The sequence below is a fragment of the Haliotis asinina genome, chromosome 8, assembly GCF_037392515.1.
Source record: "Haliotis asinina isolate JCU_RB_2024 chromosome 8, JCU_Hal_asi_v2, whole genome shotgun sequence".
In the NCBI taxonomy this organism is placed as follows: domain Eukaryota; kingdom Metazoa; phylum Mollusca; class Gastropoda; order Lepetellida; family Haliotidae; genus Haliotis; species Haliotis asinina.
The window spans coordinates 48,298,186-48,326,089 of record NC_090287.1 but is presented as its reverse complement, the minus strand read 5'-3'; the positions used below and the strand labels follow the sequence as shown (position 1 = coordinate 48,326,089).

Genomic DNA, 27,904 nt, shown 5'->3' with positions numbered 1-27,904 from the left:
ATTACCCGATCCCGTTAGTCGCCTCTTACAACAAGCTGGGTTACTGAAGATCAGTTCTAACCAGGATCTTCACGGGTGCATGTGTCATAGACGTTTGGAGGCAAAACCTAGATGTTGAATAAGTGAATGCATGTGACAGAATTATTTTATTAAATAGTAATAAGAGCTGATTATGTGATTTCAGAAATAGCGCAACATGCCACTATTCATCACTGACAAGCCTTCTTGAACGATGTACAGTGTCACCGAATGTTGATCATACAGCTCATGCTGGTGAAATGCACAGGCTACCAAGGATGGAGCTGTGGTAATAATATTTCTCACTGAAGAACAAAACATTGAATCCCGAGCTGTCCTTTTAGATGCTTGAAAATTAAATTAACTGTTGCCACATTCGATTACATCTCTCAAACCATCACTCATTCCTGCAACAGTTTGTGAAAATATTCTGAGTAATTTTGAGCAAAATGTCAATGGAGACAATGCCGTAATGAATTGGCAGCCACATAAACCCCTCCATGTTGGAAATGTCGGACACTTGTGACGAGGAAAATATAGTTATTATTATTAAAGGATAACATGTTTTCAGCATCTATCACCAGGTGTGTAAATATGGTAAAACATTTCTTAAATTTAAAGAAAAAATAAAATCATGTTTTTAAAAGGCAAACCATGCCGAAGTATTACTAGACCATGCTCTCTATGCGCCATCAGAGTTTCTAATTTAACATCTGATCACACCATCTTCAGTTTAAAGTAAACCATTTGATAACACGAACTAAGTAATATGGTTTCTGTTGTTCATCGATGTACATTGTCCCTGAACTGGGTGGGCAAGTTCACCCACTGTGCATCCATGAAGATCAGGTTTACAACTGATCTTCAGTAACGCATGTCGTAAGAGGCGACTAACGGTATCGGGTTGACACGTGTCATCTTATCCCATTTGCATAGATCGATGCCCATGCTGTTTGATCACTGGATTGCCTGGTCTAGACTCGAAAATTTACAGACCTCCGCCATATAACAGGACTATTTATGAGTGCGACGTAAAACTAAACTTCCTCACTCACCAACTGTGCGGGAGCTATGTGTGTGGGGGGCAGTGTATCGAATCCTAGATTTTCCAAACTCTCTTAGCGCTAAGACAGTCGTTAGGTAATGTTAATGTATGGCTCTTACGACTATCGTTGTGCTAAGAGAGTTTCGAAAATCTAGGCCCAGGACGTTTGCCAATGGCTCGCCCTTCCAATTCCATTCTGACAGCCCACATTTACAGTGTACATGACTGGAATCATCCCCGACACATAACAAGTGTGCACAGATTGTCTGCAAGCCTTTGCTTTAAGATAGACTTGGTCCCACGGTCTGGTGGTGGCGTGATGTATTTGAACGTGATGCATCGCCATCAACTCGGAGAATCACATACCATCCGGCCATCACCACTCTCGTTAACGCTACCCTCTCTCTTGTACTAAACCTTTCAAGAACTCAAGATTGCGTATGAAACAAACACGTGAATCACACATGCAATGTATGACAGTGTATGCAGTGGTCTGTACGAAACACAACACAATATGACACTGTCTGGTGGGAAGTTCCTTATCATTACCGGTCTGGGTCTGAGACCAATCTGGACAACGTCATACTGTGACCTGGAACATATGCACATCTCAACATTTGTTTTTAACGTTTTTGTCGATAGGCGGTTGTGTTTATACTAATATCAATACACACTTAAAGCAAGAAGTATATCGGACATTGTACGAACGCGTGCTTGTCTGCCAGTTGCTCCATATCGAGGTACATCCCTGTGGACATCAATTACGACAACAGCTGATGTTATATTGTAGATCTGAAGATGAAAAGGTGATGTTACATAATGATTAGATAATATGAAAGACACATTCCTAAATCACAGCGTAATGGTTTCCTAATGTATGTCCTTTGATCATAACATTTCCCCTTAACTCGATCATGATGTACACACATGTACTGAATGTGAAAATAGAAAGTTATTTTCAAGAACAAAGGCGACATGATGATGGTGTGGATGAGTCATAGGATGTTTAAATTAGTAAGTTATATATGAGCTCGCAATGCTTATGTCGGAACCGTCCGAATGTTTTGCTGATGATGTCAGCGTGATGAAGTGAACATATTTGAAGCTAATGTTGCACCCTACTCTCAATCCGTTCTGTATTGACTTGGTACTCAGAGTGAGTGAGTGAGTGAGACGCCGATAAAGAGCATTTCAGCTACAAAGGTATGACCGGTTTTAGGTGTTTCCGAGTTACGTTTGTTTCGTGATTTATGACTTAAGGTTTCATAAGAAACGTATTACCTGCTATTACAGGAGCATACATCAGACTGGACTGATAGGCTAACAAGTGCATTGCACTGAGAACTGTTCTGGGGGCACGTGCACTTGACCTATTTCATGAAACACGCACACCTCTTCGACATATATCATGCTGCTGTGCGAACTGAAGAAAACTCGCCATCCAGTTGACATTAGTCTAATCGCATGAAGTAGAGAGTTCATTAGTGTTGGAACACATGTGAAACACACGACCTCTCACCAAGATCATGGATGTGCTTCTCATAAGAACTGACCATAGAACGAACTGCCATTTCCTTCTTTACGCAAGTCTTTCCCTATTTAGTTTTCCAATTCCCATTCATGTAGTTCGATCAAATCCAAAGGTCAATGCCACGGAAAGGTTCCATTTCGTGAGAGCTGATAATGAAACCGCCGTACCGACTGATACAGGACAACGTTCGTGGAAATAATTTTATTACAAAGGTTGATTACTCTGTAGCTTGGACAAGTATATGGCCATGATAACCTAAACTGCATTACTTATATACCTACGTATAAGATCATAATTAATCCCAAATATTCAACTCGAAGTTGTCACTTCCTTCCGATACCGATATACGGTCCAAGAGAAATCAGTATGGAGGCTGAGGACATCAGTTGATTGAACACCTATGTAAGCTTAAGGCCTATGTAAACTGGAGTCTGTTCACTTCAGACCTGTGTAGGCTAGAGACACAAGTAAACCGGAGACCAGTGTGCGTTTATCTGTATTGCATGTTTATATCCCGACTTTGGTAAATCACAAGCCTGCCACGCTATACATCATCGATGCTTCGGTTAATCTATATGATATTATCTTAAGTTCACAATAACAACGCCATCATATTATCAGTAAAATGCTATTCAGTGAGATAGCTGGAACAGTTTACAATCCCAAATTCGGTGACTGTCTAATAAACTCATCGTTTCTCCACTCAGGTCTTGTGTTGTGTGTGAGGTGGTATAATGGTACCTCTTAGTTCAAGTGATGTGATTTCTCAAAACACTCGCGTTGTTAATAGTTTCATGACTGAAGTCGTGCACAACACGACTGTTTCAGTTCCATTAAACAAGATACCATATGTCCTTCACAGGGGTTTGTAACGCAACATTCTGTCAACAAGGTACATACTGTCGCTAACGGGGTTTTAACACTGCATAAAATTGTACCTGTACAAAGTTAACACCCCGTTAGTGATCGTAGGCTATATAAGTTGATGTCAGTTGTCAGATTTTTGCGTTTCAAGTTCCAGTGATACCGTCCTGCCAGTAAACCAATTTTACCTACTCTTGTTCGAGTTAAAAATGTAGAACCAAATGAAATCCTCGTTTTCACGAATATCTAGTTTGTTTTGGTGGGAATTCCTGATTTTAGTTAAGCTTCGTTTCAGACTTGGTGTATGTCCAATGTAGGTCTTGAACTGATGTTCCTAAGGTCCGACTGTACAGCTGGCAATTAAGCTGACAAAGCCCACGACTTGTTTTTTCCGCTGTTACTTAAACAAGGACACATTCAACTGGGTTTTCCTCTGAATAACGCGTGGGACAACGATGCCATACTTTGCTGTAAACCCTAACCCCTGTGGCACCAGCGTTTGGCTTATACGATGACAGTACCAAGAAGACTGTGCCCAGTTCTCGACCACTGAAGACGTGTACCGCTACTCGACCTGAATGGCCCTGGAGGGATGGTCTGAACCACTGCTAGGAGTATGGCTTCAAGGGTACACTGGATGAGGGGTCATGTTATAGACCACGGGGCTTATACTGTAGTATGTGTGAGTTAGTGATTAAATCTAATCCTACAGCCCACCCTATCACTATCGTGTCGGCGTGACCTGCTCTGTGTGATTGTCCTGATTGGACAAATGTGCTGGGGCCTGCAGTGAAATCCCAATGAATTTCTGACAGACAAACGCCCTAGGCAATTCCCATTAGTGGCCCCGAGGAACCGATGTCAACAGGCGCTCTTACCAACCCGACAAGGACAACTGCGAGATGGAATACTCTCAACTTAATGCAACACGTTTTCCATTCAAATGGTTGACGGCAAAGTTTCAGAACTTCTTTTCCCCTTCCAATCTACTTTGACTGCTGATCAGTAATGCCCAAATCTCAAGGAGAAAGCGGAGAGACCTTTGGTCTTAGCCGACTAATCAGACCGTTTTTCTTTATTTCAGACAACCGCCAGTTACTTCAATAGATTAGTTAATACACATATAATCAATATTGTTATTACAATTTCGAACATCGACTTCAATATATAAATTACATCGCAAAACAAATTAACAAAAGTGAACGTCCCAGACTGAATTTCTGAATGTCTCAGCTTCAGAACAGACATGGATATGTAAACAGAAATGTGCCAGATAACTGCTGGGCCATTCATAGTATCAAATGGATGGCAACACAACAACGCACGCACACATGCATGCATGCACGCACCCACGTAACTGCAGACTATGCTTTATCTCACTGTCTGGGTGTCACGTGTGTTCAAGATACAGCATATTTATCGATTCCTTTTATGCAAATCAAAATATAAACGAAACTTGGAGACATCACTTTGTGCCTGAGACTTGATCTCAGCATACCTTCCTCAGGCAAACCAGAATAACACCCACAGGAGTTTCTTGTAAACGCATTTGATGTTGTTTTTGTTGTTCACTTGTTTTAACCTTTTGAATCGGCAAATAGCTGCTTTGTATATTTATTTTATAAACATTACATGACAATTACTTCAATAATTCCGCCCAAATTATGAATTAATTTGTGATGAAAGCGTTTGTCAAAATTGTCACCTGTATTGGAATACCGTACTCTTGATCAAGCCGAGGAGGTCATGGTGAACGTGTACCACGGTTCTACCTCTCTGCAAACCTGCCATGTTTGTGAGAATAAAGATATCTCAGTACATAGACACTTTTGTGCAAGCAACATGATGTTGTCTGATCAAACAATTCATTAGTTCAGTCTACATGGTTGGGAAAGTTAACCACATAATCCTAGTGTATCTGAACAGATCTATTGTTTTGCCAATTAGCTATATATATTTGATCTTAATTTGAATGAGGGTGAAGTCTACTAGGACTGGCCAATTGCCATAACATTTAGATATCACGTATTGTCAAGTCATCTTCTCTTCACCGTCTGAAGTTCCTGATAATTGAGGTATGATCCAGGAGTAATGTTTTATATTAGCAATCAGAAAAAAACCTTTCATATTCAGCTTCCTGTACGTTACAACTCTATTCGTGACGCATACACAACACCAGTTTAACCTTGGGCAGGATGAAAACTTGTTGAGATTACCTAATGCTTCAAGCAACCCCCTGCTCCCTGTCACATTTAACTAAGCGTGGTTCATGTGTAAAGCATTCCCAGAAATTACTGAGAAGGTTGTTTCGGCAAATATCTAATACATGTATATAAACTACAGACGTTTTACTTAAATGAATATGATTCTAGTACTATTTAGGCACCTTATCTTATGTTGTGTGGGTCAGTTTTTGGTTTATTCTGTCCTGTATTAGTCCACACACATTCTCCGTAGGGTTATGGTCTGGGTTGTTGCGGGGCCAGTCTTAAACATTTTCGTTCGACAACCACTGTTTTGTGTAGCCTGCAGTGTGTTTTTGGTCATTATCATCAGACAGTGGAAAGAGGTGATCATCACAATGGCGTCACTTTACGTGATGATATCCCACCCCACATATGAATGTTTGGGATATGTTTTGGGTGTTGGTATATCTTGTCCAAATTTTCACACAGTTCGGAAACGCCAGACGGAACTTTCATCAGAAAAGAAAACAATATCTCAATCTTTATTTCGTAAGACCTAAGAGTTTTTCTTTTTGTGCATCTTTCATCGAAGTTGTGGAAATTCAGCGCTTTTTCACCCAGTGAAGTCTTTGTAATTCTTGTCTAAAGGTTTCACTACATACCTGACGACTTAAACGCTTTTAGTTGCCTGCCTATTTTTATCTGTCTTCCTAATTTTATCTGCCTGCTACACCTTGGGAGATAACTTTTGATGTAGTAAGGTGCACAACACGGGTTGAGTTCCATACTGAGTACCTTAAGCTTTCTACATAATGTAACACCTATTTTAAAATTCTATTACCAGTGTTAGAAAACAGAGATTTTCTCATTATGTAAACATGTTTAGATGCTGAGTATACACAATAACATGCATGTTGTTGCAAACATGTTTAGATTTAAAACCTGTTTAGATTATATAGATGTGCTTGGGTGGTGCTTGTATATTTATGTATAAGCCCACTGTTTTCATGTTAGTCCGATAGTTTGAAAAAACTTTATATTTAGATAGTATGGAGGGCTTGTCCAGCCTGTATAGCAACAATCATGTGTAAACCCGTGCCTTTGTAACATTGGTAGCTACGTCCTTGCTGTCAACAGTGACGTCGCCGCATTGATAAGCGGATATAGAATACAAACTGGTACCGTATTGTTCGTAGAGGACTAATGTCTAGAGGCCTCACGATTGCTGTGCAAACCAGCTGTGTAACCGCTGAAAAAAACTTCTAAGTCCCCTGTAAAGACGGGGAGACCGCATAAGACCTATGTAGACTTGCCGATAAACTGAGGCCATTTGAAACAACATTTGGACACGCAAGGTTTCACGATCGTAACAAATCCTTACAAATGGGAGCAAAACAGTTGCACATTTTATCGATAAGATAGTGCTTGGCTTAGTGATTATGTCATGCCCAATGAAAAAGCACCGAAAAACTCACTCGGCGATGTCACAATATGCCAAGTGCGATAAATGCTTTGAATACTTTAACACCATCAATTACTACAGGCTACGAAATAGATCACCAACGAAAAAGCCCATGTGTGTGTTTGAACATTTTATTCCTTGTGTTTGAATTATTCTTTCAAGAGGAATGTTTTATTGTTCTAGAATGATTCACTTGTTTGGCTTTGTTAAATAAAGAGTCTCGTGCACGAAATTCTAACTTCCAACACAATGGTTCCTCTTGAAGCCTGGTCAGTACACACGATCAAAGTACGCATGCATTGTGGGGTCACACTGGACTATCATCTGAATACTGTCAACGAAACGCAAACGTTTACGATAGCCCCTACCGAGCTGACATACTGTACGATATAGACCGTCAGCAGTGATTGCCAGTAACAACATAGCCAACGATGTTTGAACCTTGCGTGTGTAGAGATACCTTAGGGCAGATTATACAGACGGAAGCCTGCCGCGTGGGTTATGTGAAATCTAATTTCCCATCACATTCCGTATCTCATCACTGTAACAACAGCTTACGAAATACCTCCATATGAGAGCCAAATGCCATCATGATATGAAAAAACAATCAAATTGCTAGTCGGAATGAGGTCTAAAAATAGCAACACGCAAACGACAGTTCCGATTGATCGCGCTAAAGACAAGTATTATAAAGCAAGCCAAGCGGCCCTTCAGAAGGGATCGGGGAGGATCGGCAAGGATCACTAGCGTAACGTCTGTTCACTCCCGCCAAGTCCCCGAGCCGAAGTCAAATCATTAGAATGGAATGAGCTACAACACCGCTAGATGCGATCATCACTCGGTTGCTCTCTCAAGGCAATAGCAAGACGATAATTGCTATTCTGCATTCAGTGAGCCGCTGGAGAAAGTTGCTGGAGACCAGTTTTCAGGCAAAATACCACATCTCAATCAACGTGAGCTGAGGTGTGGGATTTATCATTTACATCAGCAATCAGCATTGAATAGTCGGATAAGTTTTCAAGGACATGCATTTGACTCTAACCCGAATGAGCTGTTAATTGCTGAAAATAAACCCAACGGTGCCAGACATACATATGTCAGGATTTTTTTTTTGCTTCATGTCCCGTGGAAGACTGAAAACTGACTGAGACATACTTTATATCTTGGTTTGAGTGAGTGAGTTAGTTGAGTTCCTACTGGGACAAAGCCAGTCACCATCGACAGAAGTTCTTCAGCATTCAGTCAGATATCAGGTAGGATGTGTGTGCCATGGCCTGCATGGCCACGTGTCTACAGCTCCCTCTTGACCATTCAAAAGGAACTTGACATGCCTATTCCCACCAACGACACCAGAATGTGTTCAAGCGTTGGTTAATGAATGTTGTTATACAACAGCATCATTGTAAGAAAGGTAGGGCAATTTATGGATGACAACTTCTTTATAATATCAGGGTGCAACGTTTTGGTATAGGTATCTTATTTTTCTTGACATATATTGACAGACACGCCGGCAAATCCGCCTACATGGTTTCGTATACTTTGCCTATTAATCAAACAGAACTGAACAAATTTATTTTAAGGGTAATAAAATGCCGTGGACAGCTGAAAAAAAACCCAGACAAGTCATAAAAACAGTTTCAAAGCGCAAATTCTCATCTAAACATATAGTCAGCAGTTTAAAACTTCGAGAAAAGAACCAGAACAAGTGTGTTGAATTACTCTGCTGACAAAACACAAGCCTACTTAACGGTTTCCTGAAGCTCACACTTTAATTCACTCCCAGGATTGAGTTCAGACTTGACAATTATGGTTAGCACATGTTGGGGAATTACATTTAGGGTTCACACAAAAAACAACCACCAAAGAATGGTATCACTAAATAACCTAAAGTCAGTATTGTGTCTGGTACCCATGAGTCTCGATGGAAGCGTTGCATTATCTGTACATGGAAAGAATTAGCCGGATGATGACAGGCCAAATGCTCTTGGGTCCATACTCTACGAAGTGTCTGTCGGCCTTGTTGTGAGGTCATTTATTCTTCTTTGAATCAGATGACCACTGAAGTTGGTTTTGGTGGTGATAAGCGTTGAGGACAGGACTACCATATGATCTCTGACAGCAGATGGGTCAGTTGTGAGTCCCAATGGTCTGGCGTGCTGTGTCCGTCGTTCTATGGAAGATTGTCCAAACATCACTTTGAAATGGTTAGCAGAGTGACCGAAGACTTGCTTCCTCAGATCTCTCGTGCCATGGTCACTGAGTCAAAACAAACATGATTTCGAGCGAGTTTGGGATATCATTTTCACGAATGTCATACGGACCCTTTTAGCACGTCTGCCTTTTTATCAGGAAACACACTGATGTTGAAAATAACTGTCAGTTTGGATTGAAAACCACGTTAACAAAACGTTACAATCATAAAAACATCTCTTTGCAAGAACAAAATTTGCATTTTGTTTTGAAATGTGATGTTTCTTTTGTGGTAGAGTGTACGTCTGATTCAAAACACAACTGAGTAAAAACCATAGATGTGTGTTTCAGAATGGCTGTTGTGGACATCGTTGGTAGCAATAAGCAACTGGAATTGGAGCTTACCTGGGGAAGTCCTTGGGGGAATGTTTTTACAGTGCAAAATAAACCCCGAATTTTAGAGAATTTAAGAAGTGAAATCCCAGCTGCATTTGGGGCAGTGGTTTCAGGAGAAGATGTGTAACTGTGGACGGAGGGCGCATGACAAACAGACCACGATGCAAGTTCATATGAATTTATACGGCCAAGGTAAACATGAAATGAGATTTGGTTTGAAGTCTGTACCTTGTAGTTTCTTTTGTTCAGCATTTTGTTGCTTTAACACATGTTATGTTCATAACTCCATGACTCTGTACATATATGGCACTTAGCAGGGAAAAGTGTTTACCGGAGATATTGATCTTCACACAAACAAATAGGTCTTTTGGAATAATTCAACAATACTTGTAAGTTTATTATCATTTCTTGATGTTGGTAAATATTTTTTTTATTTCGAAAGTGACAAGATTGTTTGACACATCTTCTGAGAGGCCATTATACAACTTGACATGGGATCTTATGACAGGTCAGCGGACAACTTACCATGGGATCTTCTGGTGGCCCATGGACAACTTCACGAGGGGTCTTGTGAGAGGCCACTGGGCAACTTGCTGTGGGATCTTGTGAGAGGTCACTGGACAACTTGAAAAAGGATCTTGTGAGAGGCCAATGGATGCTTCGACATGGGCTCTTCTATAGGGTTACTGGATACCTTGGCATTGTATCAACTGAATAAATACTGGACACCGTGGCATGGAATCTACTGAGCATGGAAAGGTAATGATGTTTATATTTTTCACGGACAGAATATGAAATATTATGCCCTAAACTTCCCTTTACAGCTATATTCATTATCTATGTGTAGCTGTTCTGTTTGCACTTTGTCTCTTATTAATTCTTGCTTTACTCAACAGATGGTTATCACAGTCAACATTCTGAATGTCCTATGCAACAAGTGTTTATTACTGAACATTTGCTGAGAGTTCCATACAAGAAGTCTGAACAGTTCCTGACTGTTTCATATAAGAGTGCACCTCCTGACACTTTCATACAAGATAGACCCGTGAAGGTTCCGGGGTAGAATAGGCCTTCAGCAACCCATGCTTGCTATTAAAGGCGACTCAGCTTGTCGTAAGAGGCGACTAACGGGATCGGGTGGTCAGGCTAGCTGACTTGGTTGACACATGTCATCGGTTCCCAAGTACGCAGATCGATGCTCATGTTGTTGATCACTGGATTGTCTGGTCCAGACTCGATTATTTACAGACTGTCGCCATATAGCTGTAATATTGCTGAGTGCGGCGTAAAACTAAAACTCACTAACTCACTCATACAAGATAACACGTCTGAACAGTTCCTGACTGTTTCATACAAGTGTACAAGTCTGAACAGTTCGGGTTTCATATAAATGTACACGTCTGAAAAGTTCCTGACTGTTTCATACAAGTGCACAAGTCTGAACAGTTCGGGTTTCATATAAATGTACAAGTCTGAATAGTTCCTGGCTGTTTCATACACGAGTAGAAGACTGAACGGTTCCTGACTGTTTTATACAAGTGTACGTCTGAACAGTTCCTGGCTGTTTCATACAAGTGTACATGTCTGACCAGTTCCTGACAATTTCATTCAAGTGTCTGAAGTTCATGCTTCCTTCCACTGGTGATTACACCTGGCCAAATCATGATAACTTACCAAAGCTTGTATAAGGCATTTATCAGTAATCAAGGGAGTTGCAGTCTTGTGCTTTATGCAAAGTCATTCTCTGCAAGGCATGATTAGACCTGGAAAATCAATACCTTTATATTACCATGCTGGGTGTGGTCATCCCAAGAGACATGATTATTTTGTCCTTGTCAACTCATCATGTTTGTTTTTATTCACGAACTGCATGACAGGTTATGCCAGATGATCATGTAACACACTGACTCTCTGCAAGCACACCTTCTCAGCAGCGTGATATATCAACTTGACATTTCACAAGAATGTTATGGCTTTAATATTAAATCAAACATGCATTACATAAAAGATAAAGGTTTGTCTGCCCTAACACATTTCATGCCCATACTTATTTCCGAGTAACATATCAGAGTATCGCCTGAAACATGACACTAAATACAGTAAACCTCTCACCTAAACATTGTTAATAGTGGTAATGGCGTGCCTGAAAGACAATTCCTACCCTAATTTAGGCACAGAATGGGAGCCACACTTTCTCAAACCAGGAAGACAAAACAACTGCTAGTTTCAACTCCAGCATTCACGAGGCTTGATGATAAGCCCTAGTATAGCTGATTCCAGTAAATGCTGCATTTCACTGTAAAAAGATGACAAGACCCACCCTAGGAATGATAGGAGAATAATGTGTCAACAGTTGCACAATAACGTTTGTCCTTTGAATTCAGTTGTATTGAAGATGTATTTCCTGTTTCACTCTATGCCGATTGATGAGCAGGTTAATGCTGCATTGGTCAGTGTGTTTGTTATATCACACCATATGCGTTCTGTCTGTGTAAACAACTGATCTGGTGCAGGTTTATACATTTGGTAAAGCCACAAGCTTGGGCATGATGTTGACATTATCAATGTCACCAGTTTGCTATTCCCACAAACAACAGACTGTGGGATTGCATGAGATTGATGGCTCTGCACAAGGACTTGCAGTCCCTTAGAAAACTGGACCATTTGTGTCCCTTACACATAAAGGACTTCATCCCATCCGTGTACAGAAATCATTCTAACATCTGGGAACAGCATGTAATTAACGTGCAAAATGTCCTGAATAACATGTAATATTCATGTGTCTTGCATGCTTGCTAAACAAAATACAAAACAACTGTTGTGATTGTCGTATCTTTATCACAAATTTAATTTAGTGTGTTGTTATTAATGGGCATCAGATACATGGTAACAATATAATAAACACATTCCAGGGTTCCATATACATTGTGCAGGTGTAATGAGATGAACACATCATTCGGGACTATGTGGAAGGGACAATTCACACATACATTCGTCTTCAAGGAACTGAATACTGCTCCAACTGCCTTGCCAAGCTGTGACAACATCAATGTGAGAAGACACAAAACTTGTCACAGTTTGAAAATATGGTTTCCTCTTTCCAAATTGATGTGACAGTTTTCTGTTGACACACCTTCACGTCCGGTGGGAGATACATGGCTGAAGGATTCATATGTTATTTGTACACACTTAAAGTAGCTCATTTATCTATATAAAATAATGCTTTTACATGTTTTGTAAATACATAGACTAGTTGATTCCTCTACAAGCATTGTGTTTATGAGTGTAACTGGCCTGATCTGGACAATCACCAGTGTATTAATATTAATATAACATTATTTACTTACATATACTACTCAAAGTTTGCTAAGGATCAAGATTTGATGATCTCAAAATATCAGCAACCAATCAAGAACGTATGGGTTAACAATATACCTCAGTGTACAGACAAGATTTGCATCACAAGAAAATATGGTTGGACAAGAGTTCGCAGAATGTCATGCAAGAGTGAGGCATAGAAAGGGATAAATGTTATGCCATACCAGCATAGCCAAACATAACAGCAATGGGTATTTCTCATACCCTGTCTCTCCGCATCTTCCCAAGGAAATGGCCATATCCATACTAAGGAGTCCAACAGTCTTTCCTTGGCAACAATCCTGATACTTCTCAGGAAAACACAATGACACTGTGAGGCAGTATTTGCATCACATGGATCTGAGATCTGAATCTACTCACAGTTGTTTGTTTTTGGACCATGAACTATTTCACTATATGAATTCCAGCTTTGAATGTTTTGTAACATATGATATATTTTGGATTACACTTTCTTAGTAAAGTACAAATTCTAGTACTTTTTTGAGTTGAGTCCTATCTGGGATTTGAGCCCACATCCTCAGAGTCAAAAATGGAAGTAAGACAACTGGTAGTCAAGACTGCAGGCTTTGTGTACCCCTCTGAAATCGGACCCACACCCTCAGAGTCAGGCACCTAACTGCCAGCACACAAAGTCAGCTGCCTAACGGCCCTAACCCACTCAATCACCGCAACTTCCACAAAAATGAAAGTTGGACAGAATTTTTATTAGCCTAGACTGTGGGCTTTGAGTACCCCTTTGTTAAGTGTTAATTTTCACAGCTCCCTCCCATGTTTTGGTCATTCTCACTGAGAAGTGTCATACAACCGAGTATTAGTCATATACTGTTTGTTGGTGTTGGATGACACATGTAACTCCAGATATTTTCGTCCTATCTTCACCCAATCTTGTCTTTAGCTGTTTCAACAAAAGTACACAATTTGGCATGTTACCATTTCAAAGAAGTGATCATTTTCAAATTTGAATTGTATAAGATCTCACTGCTAATTGTGACATTTCTATTTGGACTGCTAAATAACAAATCTCTAATGACACATGGTACTCTACGACAAGCATTTTGAGTTATAAAAACAAATATCACTATCTGAACATTTGCATACATATAACACAGCTTGATGGCATGCGAGACTAATGATACACATTTTATGTTGTGTACTGACGCCCCAACAACATTGATATTTTGAGTTAAATTATCTGACCTTTAAGCAACACCACCAGCAGATTCCTGGGAGATGTGGGTTCACAACAATCACTACAGTTAGGTGCTGTATGTATACAAAGCAGAAATCCATTGTAAAACCATTTAGCTATTATTTAATCAGATGTTTAGAAGTTTAACACCTATTATCAGTAGCTAAAGCAAGGTTCAGACACTTGATGAGAGCCCTGAATTTTGTTTGTTTGGGTTTTTTGTTTGGTTTCACGTATGTTGTTTCTCGTGACAAATGTGACAGGTCACAGCCAGGGTAATGCAAGCTGCTGCATGCCATACATGTAATGTTGTATTTCGTGGGTGTTTAAAGAAGGTACAGTGGAAGAAGATTTTTCCCCATTAGGACAAACACTCATTCACCATCTTACACACCTACATTCACACACAACTTGATAGGAATCTGCTGGTCTACATGCTTAATATACATTTAATAATCTTGCTTAATGCTGGTCCAGTGACGCAAAAAGTACATGATATAACATTCAGGCCTGATAGAACTTATGTTGATCGCTGTTTCTAAAAGCTGTGTGCTTTTCTCTCTTGTATCTAATGTTCATTTCCTTACAGATCTGCTAAAACTTAATTCTAAATTTTGAAACTTGCATTTGTAAATAAAGAAGTTTATGAAAAGCAAAATGAACTCAAAAACTTTGTTATTATGTTTTTTTGAACTCCACATAGTGTAATGTTTTTATACAGTATGCGCACTTAATATATATAGTGCATATAGCAAATTAATTATATAATGAATACACTATCAATAAGGTATAGAATATATTCAGCTTAACATAGACTGGATAATGCTGACAACAAACTAAATACCTGTCATGCTTCATGGATAATCAGCTCTACAGTCATATGGGACACCTACTGCCTTAATGTGTTTGCTCTTCATAACACTTCACAGTACTAGAATATCACCTACTGTTTATGTACAAGCAGACACAAGTTCTATAAATGATATATAATATCTTGATCATTCTGTACAGCATAAAGCTAAAACATGTTTTGGGGAAATACTTACATAGTAAATATATTTAGTTACATAGTGACCTTAATTTTATGTTGCTGTAAGCAATATTTCAGCAATATCATGGTGGGAGACATTGGTTAAGTAGGACAGGAGGTAATATTTTTTTAGATTCAGTGAATTTGACAGTGTTTCAATATTTTTTTGCCAGTTTCAAGGATGTTTCAGAAGATGTGGATAAGGTTTTACTGCAGAAATTATGCATGAATACTACATGATATAGTTCCAAAAGAATAGAAACTCGCTTCATCAAGGCCATGTTTGAGCGTTCATCCATCAATATAGACCTTGTCTGAAATATACACAAATATGGACAAGCATTGACCCTCCCTTACAATATTAATCATTAGAAAATAGATATTTAATCAATAGTGCTGGAAGGTTTTGTGATGTGTGCCAATGTGTAAAAAAAAAATGCTTAAAAATATGTTGTAGATATATTTTATTCATTTCCAGAACATATTAGGCTCTAATATTCACTGTAATCAAATAGGTTTTCACTGACCTTATCACTGCACTATATTTACTTACTGGCTTTGACAAAACTACATTATTTCCCAAGGGCATTTCCTTGGAATATTTATTAGCAGAGCAGGCTTAACTTCACAATCAATATTTCCTATTCCTCAGACAGCTTCAGTCAGTCTATTGGAAATATTGTGCAGAGACACGTCCCTCTAATGCAAAGCTGACACTTGTGACGGTGCTCCTAATATCCACCACTAGCTTGTCTGGTTCAGACTGAATGTACAGAGAGGATACCGTTGTCAGACTGCAACTATAACAGCACTGACGACAGTGCCCCAATAATGTTCATCCATTGTGTTAGTTACAGCCGGCAATGTAATAACAGCCTATTACAGTTATTAAACTCAGGGAAACAGCAAGTATATCAAACATGCGAACAGCTCTTTTTGATGAATTCATTGTTTCCCAGAGGACTGTAGCCAAGGAAATTTGTCTCTGAAATCTTATCCCATACGCCAAAATCAATCATTTGATGAAGTTTATTGACAGATGTTTTCTCTGGAGATTGCCATGGTGTTACTTTCTGTGGATACAGTATACTGGGACATTAGTATTGATTCATCAGTCTATTAGGAGGGTTAACAAGATTATACAGATCAGTGCAACCCAACACAGCCCTCCGCATTTTGTCCATGTATCACTATTGTATTCTACTGATTCTGTGAACCATTATGATTGGTAGGCTAAAAAAACTCTGATAGTTTACCAGGCCTGACTTTTGAAGAATTGGTCTGTCAGCCAGACAAACTGTTTTTTCAGTTTGAAAAAGTTTTTATGAGTCATGAGACTGCAAGTATATATTGACACTATTGATTCGTTGAAACACAAGGAAGAAAACACTAGCAAAATAATTTCTTGGGAATTCTATAAAAAGATTTTGTCAGTTTTGAAATTTACGATGATCATATATATGTGAGGAAGATGAGCATGTGACTCTAGGACTCCAGTGACCCATCCAACTCATGTAGGATCTGGTATATTTGTATAAATACATTCCTGAGATGAACCATTCTAAGTAAACTTAGTCTCAGTATTTTTCATTACACTCCTTAACTGAGTCTAACAAACCCTAGTAGGAGGTCGCATCAGGTAACCTTTGAGATTGACCAATCAGAATATGGCTTACCAAATCGCAAAATCGCACATACCTTTTGAACTTTTACTTCAAAAAGATTTGTACCTGAATGCATCTGAATGCATTTTCCGTACGATCGCTTATGGGTGATGCACCTGGAACATGCTAGAACACTGTCAACAGTGAGTAAACAGTCGCTGAATAGTGTTTTTGTCAATATTCAAGGATGTCAGCTCGCTGAATTATTCGCTAATGGTAAGCATTTCATCAGAAAGCCCAAAGTGTATACACTGCAGGTCAAATATCTGTGTTTTATGCAGATTTCCATTTGTTGAGGGATCAGCGGTTGTCTGATTGGTAAAATCCGTTCAGCCGTCTCACATTTGATTGGACAGTCAGAAGACGTGACCTACTACTAGGGTTTGTTAGACTTAGTAGAGGAGTGCAATGAATAATACTGAGACTATGTTTACTTAGACAGTGAGATGAACCAACATGATAATCGCATCATTACTAGCCAACATATTATATGTATGCTTCAAACAGGGTTGCCTCCATTCACGTGTATCATGTATATGCTGTGTAGAACCATTCTAGTACACAGACTACAATTCCAGGGATTTGTTTGCAAAGTGTTGCAAAATAACAAAAACAAAAACACTGTTTTTCATTTTCATGATACATATGAGATATGGCACTAACGCTCACTAACGCTACCTACACTTCACTCAAAAGTCTAGATTTAGATGCTTATCTGAGACTGCTCTAAATGAACTGACATAGCTGGGACTTGACCGTTAATCCACTGAAACCTGACTACTGCTGGTACTGTTATACTTTTGTAGCCAGAGACTGCATCACCCTAGTTATTGGTTCAGTATGCATCATGATGCATCCTCCTCCCCTGACATGAACACCTCAGCTGGAGATGACAACTGAGCCCAGAAGTTATGTACATGTAGCCCATCAACAAGAGTAGGTTCCATCTATTAATACAATGATTACACGGGATGAGTTCAGTTGGTGAAACCAGTAATGAATGTTCAGGTCATTGAGTGCTTTACATACAAGTGATCAAACCCCAAGTATCACTTGTTCTTTGTGGCATGTAACCCATGCAAAACCATCAGATGATCGACTACCCATGCTACTGATGAACACAGGCACAGCCACTAGTCCATGTAAACCGTCAGATGACCAACTACCCATGCTACTGATGAACACAGGCACAGCCACTAGTCCATGTAAACCATCAGATGATCGACTACCCATGCTACTGATGAACACAGGCACAGCCACTAGTCCATGTAAACCGTCAGATGACCAACTACCCATATTGTTGCCGAACACTGACACCTTCACCATCAGACCATGGCAAACCATCAGAAGATTCAGGCACTATGACATGAAGTTGGAGATCCTTTTGTGCTTATTCATTGTTCAGTAGACACCAGACGTCCATGCCTGTCCTCTGTGATCTATTCAGCCAGTATGACATGGACCTCATTTGAAAACAACAAAACAAATAAGAACAATATATAAAATTTAATACTGCACGCCTCCCATAAAAAGCACTTGCCCTATTGAGTAACAATGACAATCAGTATGTCATAACACTGTTGAGATGATACTGGTCCAAATCAGGAAATGGTGGATCAAGTACTGTCAATACTTGATAATCTGAACATTCAACACAACACCCATCTTGCAACCATCTTAACAATCAAGGACCATTGTACTCAAAGCAGGGTATATTGTTTCATAAAACAGCTCTAAGTAGGTGAACATACATGCATTACATAGGGGAGAAAGATTATCTCACATGAATGGTAACCAATCAATACTATAGCAGACATATTTAAACAAGACTACGTATTTAGAGGTTGCCATGATGTTCTAATGATATTTCAGACCTAGCTCCTTTAGCTTGTGTTTTTTCATAGCAATACTGTCAAGATGGCAAATCACTCTGTAACAATGAAGTAACATTCAAAACATAAACAGAAATTCATCAAAATGCATTCATTTCTCACCAGTGTCAACAGCAAGAGCATACCCATAGTGCCAAACCTGCCAGCACTTTACACTGCACAGTATACCAAGAATCTATGTGTCAGTCTATATTGATATGTTACCATCATAAAGTCAATAACAGTTTAAACATTGAAGCTTGCCGAGCTAGGAGTGCTGAACATGATGTGTTTAATATCAACGGATACAAGGATTCCATTTATCATCCAAAATCATCTGCCATCTTTTTAAGTTTGGACACATTGATAACTAGTGTCTTGATTGTAAAGTGTATTAACCAGATTCAGGGGCAGAACGATTAGTGACATCATCAGACTGTGACATCATGGTAACCAATGATGTCACAATGGTCAGCACAGCATTGTGATGCAATGTCATTGTTGTGACACTGACCATGAAGGCCAGTTCTGTGTTATAATGCATGGGGTGTAGCATGTACACAGCTGCATACAGAGAGCTGACATATAGCACCAGGACATAACACAGTCACAACACAATAGGATGTCAGTAAGTAGTAGGTGGCTTCACATTTGAGGACTATACAGAGTTCTGGGTGACTAGAAATTACCTGTGGCTGATCGAATAATGAATAACAAATATTAATGATATTAACAGTATAATATCAATAACATACACATAACCACATACCTTTCTAACATTTGGAACTGACAAAACAAATTACATTTCCTAAGAAAAATGTTCACACACAGTGTATAGCCACAATGACCTAGAGGCTTTGACCACACCCTCATTTTTTAGTATGACATCTTACACTGTGATATTGGCTGTATGACTGCCATACACACACGACAAGATGTAGCAGCCCAGGGCAGGACATTCAGAACTGCTCTTCTTGATGTTCTGCTTCAGTGACTCTTCCTTAACTGGGAGATAACTCAACATCAGCTGTTTTCACATTCTTGGTATATACAACCTTTGCAATTCAAAATCTGAAGCTATGATTGAAGTATGATTGCATGGAGACATAAGTTCCACACAAAGACTATCAGTGTGAGATGGCCATGATATGTTCACTTGGGGGTATCCTGGAAGAGAGCAGTGTAGAACTCTGCCTCCGTCAAGCTGCTGCGATACTTGTTGACCACCTCTTGAATCTTCAGCTTGCGTCTCACGTGGGGAGGCTGGTACCTGCAGGGAATATATACTTCAATAATAGCACTGTAAGTCCAATGGATTGCTTCAGAGGGATACTTCCTTTATGCCACCTTAAAAGTAATCCTTTTCATGACAATAAATACACACATATAATGCAAGAAGAATTTAACATTTCTTATGATTATTTGAAAAAGCACTTGTTAAGTGAACAAATGAATGTCAGTGTATGATAAAAGATTATTAAATCAGTGACTCTGTGGACACCCTTACTGCTCAAATGAGTTTCATATTTTATCGTGGGACTCCAATGCTTCCACACCATGGCTACTCCAGCACCCGTTGTATGCTAAAATGATGTGGTTGTACACTTAGACACAGTGACATAGATATTTAGAAAATGGGCTGTATAAGATCAACTACAAGCATGTAACTTACGATTCACTCTCAAGTCTCTTCCTGCGGCAGATGTTGATGGCGGTCTGCCTGACTAGTGTCCCTAGCGTGCGTCGACTCACCAACATTCCGTCCACCAGTGGGATGGCCATTGACATCCTAGATAGAATTATGACACAAACGAGTGAGGAAGGGAAAGATTATAGCAACTAATACACTGACATCACTGAATGAGTGAATGAGTGAGTGAGGCAGTGAGTGAGTGAGTGAGTGAGTGAGTGAATAAGCTAAGTCATGTACATGATATCAGTATGAGAGGCGAAATGAGTGAGTAGGTGAGTGGGTAAAGAGAAAACTGCATCAACCAATATTTGTTTCACAATGAAAGGGTGAATGAAATCTGCGAGGGGCATTTAGAAGTGTAATACATAAGAAAAGCAAGGTTTATGGATGGCGACTTCTTTATTGTGAATAACATGATGTTTTGAAGTATGTGCTTGCTTCTGCATTTTGTGAATGTTAGGGAGGACACGCACACGCACACACACACACACACGAGGCACTACAAAGTAACACAATATTATTTTATATTATTTCAATGCCACAAAAATCATCAAATGTCGGCTATATCAAAGCAGAATTTACATAATCGAGGCTGGCCTTGTAAACTAATTTATGAACATTTTGGCATATAGGAGACCAGTCCATGTCATTCTTCTATAGAAATCACAGGACAATATGATCTTTGCCTACAAAGAGATAATCAAACATTTTATACATAGTAGACAGAGGGTTGTAAAGCCAATAGATCCACGCATATTTTGTCACCGGGAAGGTCTTAGCACTATATAACAGGAACGGGGCGTACCAAGGTCAACTCATCACATTCCTTTCAGGACAACTGAACAAGGCTCACTGTAAATACCCCAGTGACAATAGGTACTTTGGTGCCAGTTTCTTTCATTACACACTTAGATGAAACTCGTCAACCAAGCTTGTGATTCCCTCCAAACCCAGGATGTGAGATCCACGGAACAGTGCAACAATGTCAGTCTACTACTGTGATATCATCTTTCCTTACTTGGTGTGGCCCTTGTCCTGCAGCTGCAGATGGATGCGGAACAAGCCGTTCTGCAGTGCATGTATGAAGAGGATAAAGATGTCCTTCTCTGGCACCTTCTGTACAGAGGATGAGCTGGAGCTGCACTGTTGGTCCTGTCCTGTGCTAGCCACACTCAGCAGATCCCCTGTAACACAGATTGCACTGAATACTACTGTACTGTCGGAGACAAAAACTGTTTTCAGACTGTTACTCTGTATCCCTCAAATTTACACAGCTGCAAACAGAATATGTCAAAATAACTCACTTCAGCCTAACTGGGCATTCAGTGGGAGGCATAAGAGGATATCCAGAAAAGCATGTTTACTCGTTATATCATGCAAAACTTCTAACTGCTCAAAACAATACCTCAAACTATAGATGACAATTTGGTCGTTCAGCCAGGTATGACGACAGAAAATTGACTCACATGGTATGAAAAGCATGTGCTACCTCTGGCACAAAGGGGTCATCCCAAAGATATTTTGTGCATTTTCATGTGTGTTGAATGTGTCTCATTCTATTAATTAACAAACATCTTACATGTCTTTCTTTCATGAAGTTGATGGTAACATATGTAAAAAGGTATGTTACCTGATACCTGTAGAAAAGCATTGTATAAAACGTCTCAAAATATATAGGTGGCATGAGAACCTGAAGATCGACAGGACTGGACATTATTACATATGTTATGGCATGTCGGATACTTCCCGAATTTGATTCCCCTATGGGATAATCATATCTTAACTGACATATCTATCCCCAGTTTGACTCTAACCATCATCTGCTTCATCCGTCCTGGTCTTGCTTTTGAGATGATCCCCACTACCTGATTCTTTTCACAGTGATAGTGAGACTCCATGTAAGGTACATCCTTAATAGCTTCAGCATGAAAGTTATTATTTTTTACATCAGCTATCTTCTATAATGCCGCTAAGTCTAATTACAAAATCGGCATTTAAAACTACCGTTTGTCATATAATATCATTGCACACTAATTTGTATAAAGCAATGGTCTGTTCCACATAAATCACTTTGGACTTTGAAAAAATCTGCATTGCACATTTTGGCACTAATCTCTCCTCAGTACAGAACAATTCTTCATGTTTCCTACCTCCCTACCATTGGAACTGTTGTTAGGAGGAACTTATTTTAACTTATAATTCACACTTTCGGATATGAACTACATAAACTGTAGAGATAACTGTGAAAAAACAGCTGTTTTTTTTTCTATCTCAGACAGTACTCTAGTGGGGGACTACACACTGATTAGAGTCCTGTCCTGTACTAGCCAAACTCAGCAGATCCCCTGTAATACACATTGCACTGAATATAGTGGGGACCACACAATGACAACAGGAGTACTAACTACAGAGTCCAGTTTGGGGAAGTCCTTTTCAATGCTCTGTTCCTCAGTTTGGTCATGCATGCTCTCCCTTGAGATGGTACACATTGTACAAACCTGTAGGGAAGTTCTCATGGTCTTCAAAGTTTTCCAACCATACAGCAAACACTTTAGTATCGGGACCAAACATGGAGGTGGGCTGTCTCCCGAGTCTCCGTGTCCTTGCCTGGTTACCGCTAGCAACTGCTGCCTCAGGTGGTGACCCAGGGCTTTCACGATCCTGTCGACCTGCCTTCTCTGCCTCCAGAACAAGTGACTTCGGCTTGGTTAGCTGGATGTGAGGCTCATTCATGGAGAAACGGTCACTCGTTGGAGATTTGTCTGAGGAAGCAAAAGTAATAATGATCCTGTGTTCACCAAAGCGCCCCTTACCTGGAGCAATTCCTTAGGACTGGTTGTTGTTATTGTTTATGCCTTATGGGAACTAGATGATATCCCAGAATTCTTGACTCATTTGTGACTTTTGCTGCACCCCCTGTAAGCTAACTTCTTCAAAATTGATCAACAAAGATAAAACCCATTTTCAAGTGGAAGTAATTTGGAAATGTAGTTGTCTTTGTGAGCCATTAATAGTCTACAAGCTGACTGTAAAATATGTCCACCTAATATATTATCAGAACAAGTCCAAACACTCTAAAATTAAGCTTCATCTCTCATTGACTAAAGACACTAGGACTGAATGTGTATGGAAGGCAATATATCTCTATATAATCTGGCTCATAATCCTGGCATAACTTCTTCTACTGTTTTGTTTATATGTCTATATAATCTGGCTCATAATCCTGGCATAACTTCTGCTACTGTTTTGTTTATATGTCTATATAATCTGGCTCATAATCCTGGCATAACTTCTGCTACTGTTTTGTTTATATGTCTATATAATCTGGCTCATAATCCTGGCATAACTTCTGCTACTGTTTTGTTTATATGTCCTTTGGAACTTCATAAAAATATTTTGTCAATCTCTTTTTTGTTATTGCATTTGTAAAATGACTGTAATATCTAGATATTGTATAAATTGTTGTAGTGAATCATATATCTAGAACTGAATTTTGAGCAATGTAAAATGGGAACCTCTGTCTCACTGTACGATGACCCTGTGGATGATTGTTCACCGTATCAATCACTAGATTTTCTGCTCCGGAGTATTTTATAATCTGCTTTGATGTAGTGAAAGTATTTCTGCATGAAGTGTTAATCAACAAACACATATTACAGGTTTAGCCCCCAGTAAAGTGTGGTGACAACCAGCTGCAACCAATTGTGTAACACAGCTGCAACAGTTGTGATATTTTACATGCACCTGTGTGTCACCTGAAGCAGTAGTACAGGGCATTCATGCATACACTGCTGACCAGGAGACAAACAAGCTCTTCACCAATATGTCTGGAACACTGGTTCACACAACAACTACCTGAAACTTCTGCCAACACATGAAGAATGAATGCTTAGAATGGAAGAAACTTTAAAAATAAAGATACCGACACCATGTCTAATTTACCTCCATCCAAGACTGACATACCTGCATCACTGACCACACTGACTGTCCTCAGCTTGAATGTCTCTGGGGATGGCACAACAAAGGCCATTTCTGATGACACATCAGCCCAGTATAGTACCTGCTGCCTCCCATCGTACACACTGCCACCGGTACCAGTCTGGTAGTCATCATCTGAAGCAGGAAACATGCCTGCTGTTAGTAAGTGTATTTTGTTTTTCACCAATCAGGACAAAACCATCCACATCATGAGAATGTTTGAGTCTAACCAGGAAAACCAGAGGTTGATAACATAAGCAACAAACAAAGCTATCAAGCAACAATGACACAATTGTCATCAATGACCAAATTAGTTGGGGAGAAACACTGGAGAAACATTTGGAGCACTAGTAAATGACATGTAAGTTTAGTTTACAATAAACTTATAGCCATTAAATTGTAGGTGTAAAAACAAACTACTGTCGATATTTTACAAGATTATGGAGTGTTTACATGGTGAAGGTGAACACTAATGCTTGAGTGCTATGTACTATAGTTTTGTCAAGGGTGACACCAAGTGTTTTGTCTGGCTCACCATCAAAGTCTTCAGTCTCCATGATCCTCCAGCTGGTTGAGATATGTCCCGTCCAGCCTGCATGGCGCCGGACATCCACGGGCCATCCCAGTGAGTGCAGGAACTCCAGGAACTGGGGCTGAACACGGGACTGAGTGGTCTGTAGGGGAAGGCTGAGGTCAGTCTCACATCTTGTAACATCAAAGATCAAACTTTCTGACTGTATAAAGCTCAGTGTTTTACGATAGTGAATATCTAGTATTAGGAATATACACATAGTGAGCCACCATGAGGACGAGAGCAAAGTGATGATAGTCTTTCACCTCAATGGTGTCACCTACCACCATGGATTCAGTGAACTTAAGAATCATGACAGATTCTGTGATTCCAGTCACAGGTCAGCAACTCCTGTACCTGGGCCACTACATGCCACCTATCCCACATCATGTAAAACACTAAACAGATGAACTCACCACATTGCTGAGTATTTCTTGTGGTGTCTTTTGTCCTGGCTTAGCATAGAAAATGTGGACAGTATCATTGTCTCTGCTGGGTACACCGTCCAGTGCCTCCAGGTCAGCGCACAGCCCACCCGACGAGTTGTCCAGCATGACCAGGGCTGGTGGGACACTGCTGGTGGAGGGTTCCTGGAGAAAGGCACAGTTAGCTCACTAACAAAGTCAGTTCATGCATCTTGTAACCAAACAGACTGGATGGCTAGGATAGGTCTTAGCATAAAGCTGCACCAGTGTTAAGTCATGTCATTTGTAGGATATCACAATTATCATTTACAACATTATAAGTGTCCATGTACTAAAAGTTTCAAAGTGTGAGTGTTAGAAAATGACTTCCTGTTTTCCTGATGACTGCCTGATTCAACACCACAAATGTATCTACATACAATCAGGCACACCATAACTACTACACTACACTATTCACATGTGACAATACAGCATTATCAATATCATCACATCACTAAAATATGACAATGATTGTGACTAAGACTCTTAATATGACACTGTGAAAATGACCATATGACACAGTGAATGTGACCTTGTAAAACTGTGAAAATGACTATTTGACATGAGAATGAGACCATGTGACAATGAATGTGATCATGTGACTGTCACACTATCAAAATGACCATGTGATACAATGTGACAAAGACCATGTGTGACAATGAATATGACTGTGACACTATTGAAGTGACCATGTGACACAAATGAATGCGACACAATGAATATGACAGTGACTCTATTGAATGACCATGTGACACAAATGAATGCGACACAATGAATATGACTGTAACACTATTGAAGTGACCATATGACACAAATGAATGTGACACAATGAATATGACTCTGACTCTATTGAAGTGACCATGTGACACAAATGAATGCCACACATTGAATATGACTTTGACACTATTGAAGTGACCGTATAGCACAAATGAATGCGACACAATGAATATGACCATGTGACACTGACTGTGTCCATGTGACATCATGAATGTGACCCTGTGAATGTGACTATGTAACTCTTCATATGTATAAGTGTGCCAATGTCAAGGCCTACCTTGAGAGCCTCTAGAGACAGGAAGCCATAGTGGGAAAGGAAGAGGCGCGCTGTTTGGTACTCATGGGTCACCCTGGAGATTGGAAATACAGACACATTGCATGTAACATATCTCTTCAAATGTCAACTCTGTGTTATCATGCTGTGTCAAACTGGACACAATACTACTGACAATAAAAGGGAAATGATTGACAGGGTGTAATGATGATATATATCTGTAAAATTATATTCTGATGAGCAGATGAACATCTGGTATGTCCACCATTTTTTGTGATACAATCACAACACTTTGAAGGCATGCTTTTGATCAGCATGCATATAGTGGTTTTGTTCACCATTCTGCCTGAAGAGTTACCCTACTCGGGCGCTGGGTCATATTTGTACAGAGAACATCCCAAAGAATCTCATTGGGGAACATATCTTGGGACATACTTGTTCAGTCCAGTGTCTGTATGCTGCTATTGCATTATGTCAGCTGGCAGTTCTCTTGAATGGAATGACTGCACACCAAATATTGTCATCATATCTCTAGACTGTAAACAGTCCAATTCCACACAGCAGCTTAGTTTGCCTGTCATGTGTGACATTGCTCCCACTCCCACAGTTCCTGTTTACCTAGAGCAACTCTTACTTTGATTTCTGTTCATGTAAGTTGAGACATTTTCCTGTGAATATACTGTTACACCTCATTGATAGCTACGTTCATTTCAATGGGTTTGTTGGTAGTACAGCAATAACATGAAGACACTCACTTGATAAATGGCCTGGTGACCCTCAACCTTGAGTATACATAAATGATCTAAAAATACAACATGTTCATTGTAGACTTGTAAATAATATCATGAATAAGGTACACACTGCGCTAGCATTAGTGGCACTGACATGGATGACTGATATAAATACTACTACAACCTTGGGGGTTTGCATTCTGTCTGTGGATCTGGGAACAGAGTTTTCTCCCTTGCTTTTCTGGCCCGGTTGCTGACATCTGCCTCAAAAACAATCTGCTGTTCAATGAGTGCCTTCAGCTGATCTAGTTCCTCCTTGTTGCTCTCGGTTACCAGAGATTCCATGGGGGGTATACTCTTATCCCTGGAGCCAACATAAAGGAACAAATTGAGTTCACAGGAGTGGTTAATGAATTGAAAGTGTAGTTCAGTTTGTGTACATGGGTATAAAACCATCAAATACAGCATTGGATGAAGAAATAATGACTGGTTCAAGAACTAAATTAAACATGACAGATGAAGGTACCAACTTCAGTATCCACTACAAAATGTGTTAGTGCCAGGGAAAATGAAATGAAATGTAAGGTCATCT

The 27,904-nt window shown here is 39.7% G+C and overlaps 1 protein-coding gene across 5 annotated transcripts in view; it reads right to left on the bottom strand.

The window, feature by feature from the left end:
• LOC137294654 (ral GTPase-activating protein subunit beta-like) overlaps positions 1-27,904 on the bottom strand; it is a 374,261-nt gene that overhangs the window by 295,916 nt on the left and 50,441 nt on the right. For 4 of the 5 annotated variants that reach the window (XM_067825717.1, XM_067825720.1, XM_067825719.1 and 1 more), the window contains 9 exons: positions 27,497-27,676; positions 26,585-26,657; positions 25,483-25,656; positions 25,031-25,169; positions 24,481-24,630; positions 23,016-23,279; positions 21,536-21,701; positions 20,497-20,613; positions 18,445-20,094 (listed from right to left, as the gene is read on the bottom strand). In XM_067825717.1, coding sequence (XP_067681818.1) covers positions 19,977-20,094; positions 20,497-20,613; positions 21,536-21,701; positions 23,016-23,279; positions 24,481-24,630; positions 25,031-25,169; positions 25,483-25,656; positions 26,585-26,657; positions 27,497-27,676 — 1,381 coding nt within the window. In that variant the 3' untranslated portion in view covers positions 18,445-19,976. Of the gene's footprint in view, positions 1-18,444; positions 20,095-20,496; positions 20,614-21,535; positions 21,702-23,015; positions 23,280-24,480; positions 24,631-25,030; positions 25,170-25,482; positions 25,657-26,584; positions 26,658-27,496; positions 27,677-27,904 lie in introns of those variants that run through there. The other variant, XM_067825718.1, reaches the window with a different exon arrangement.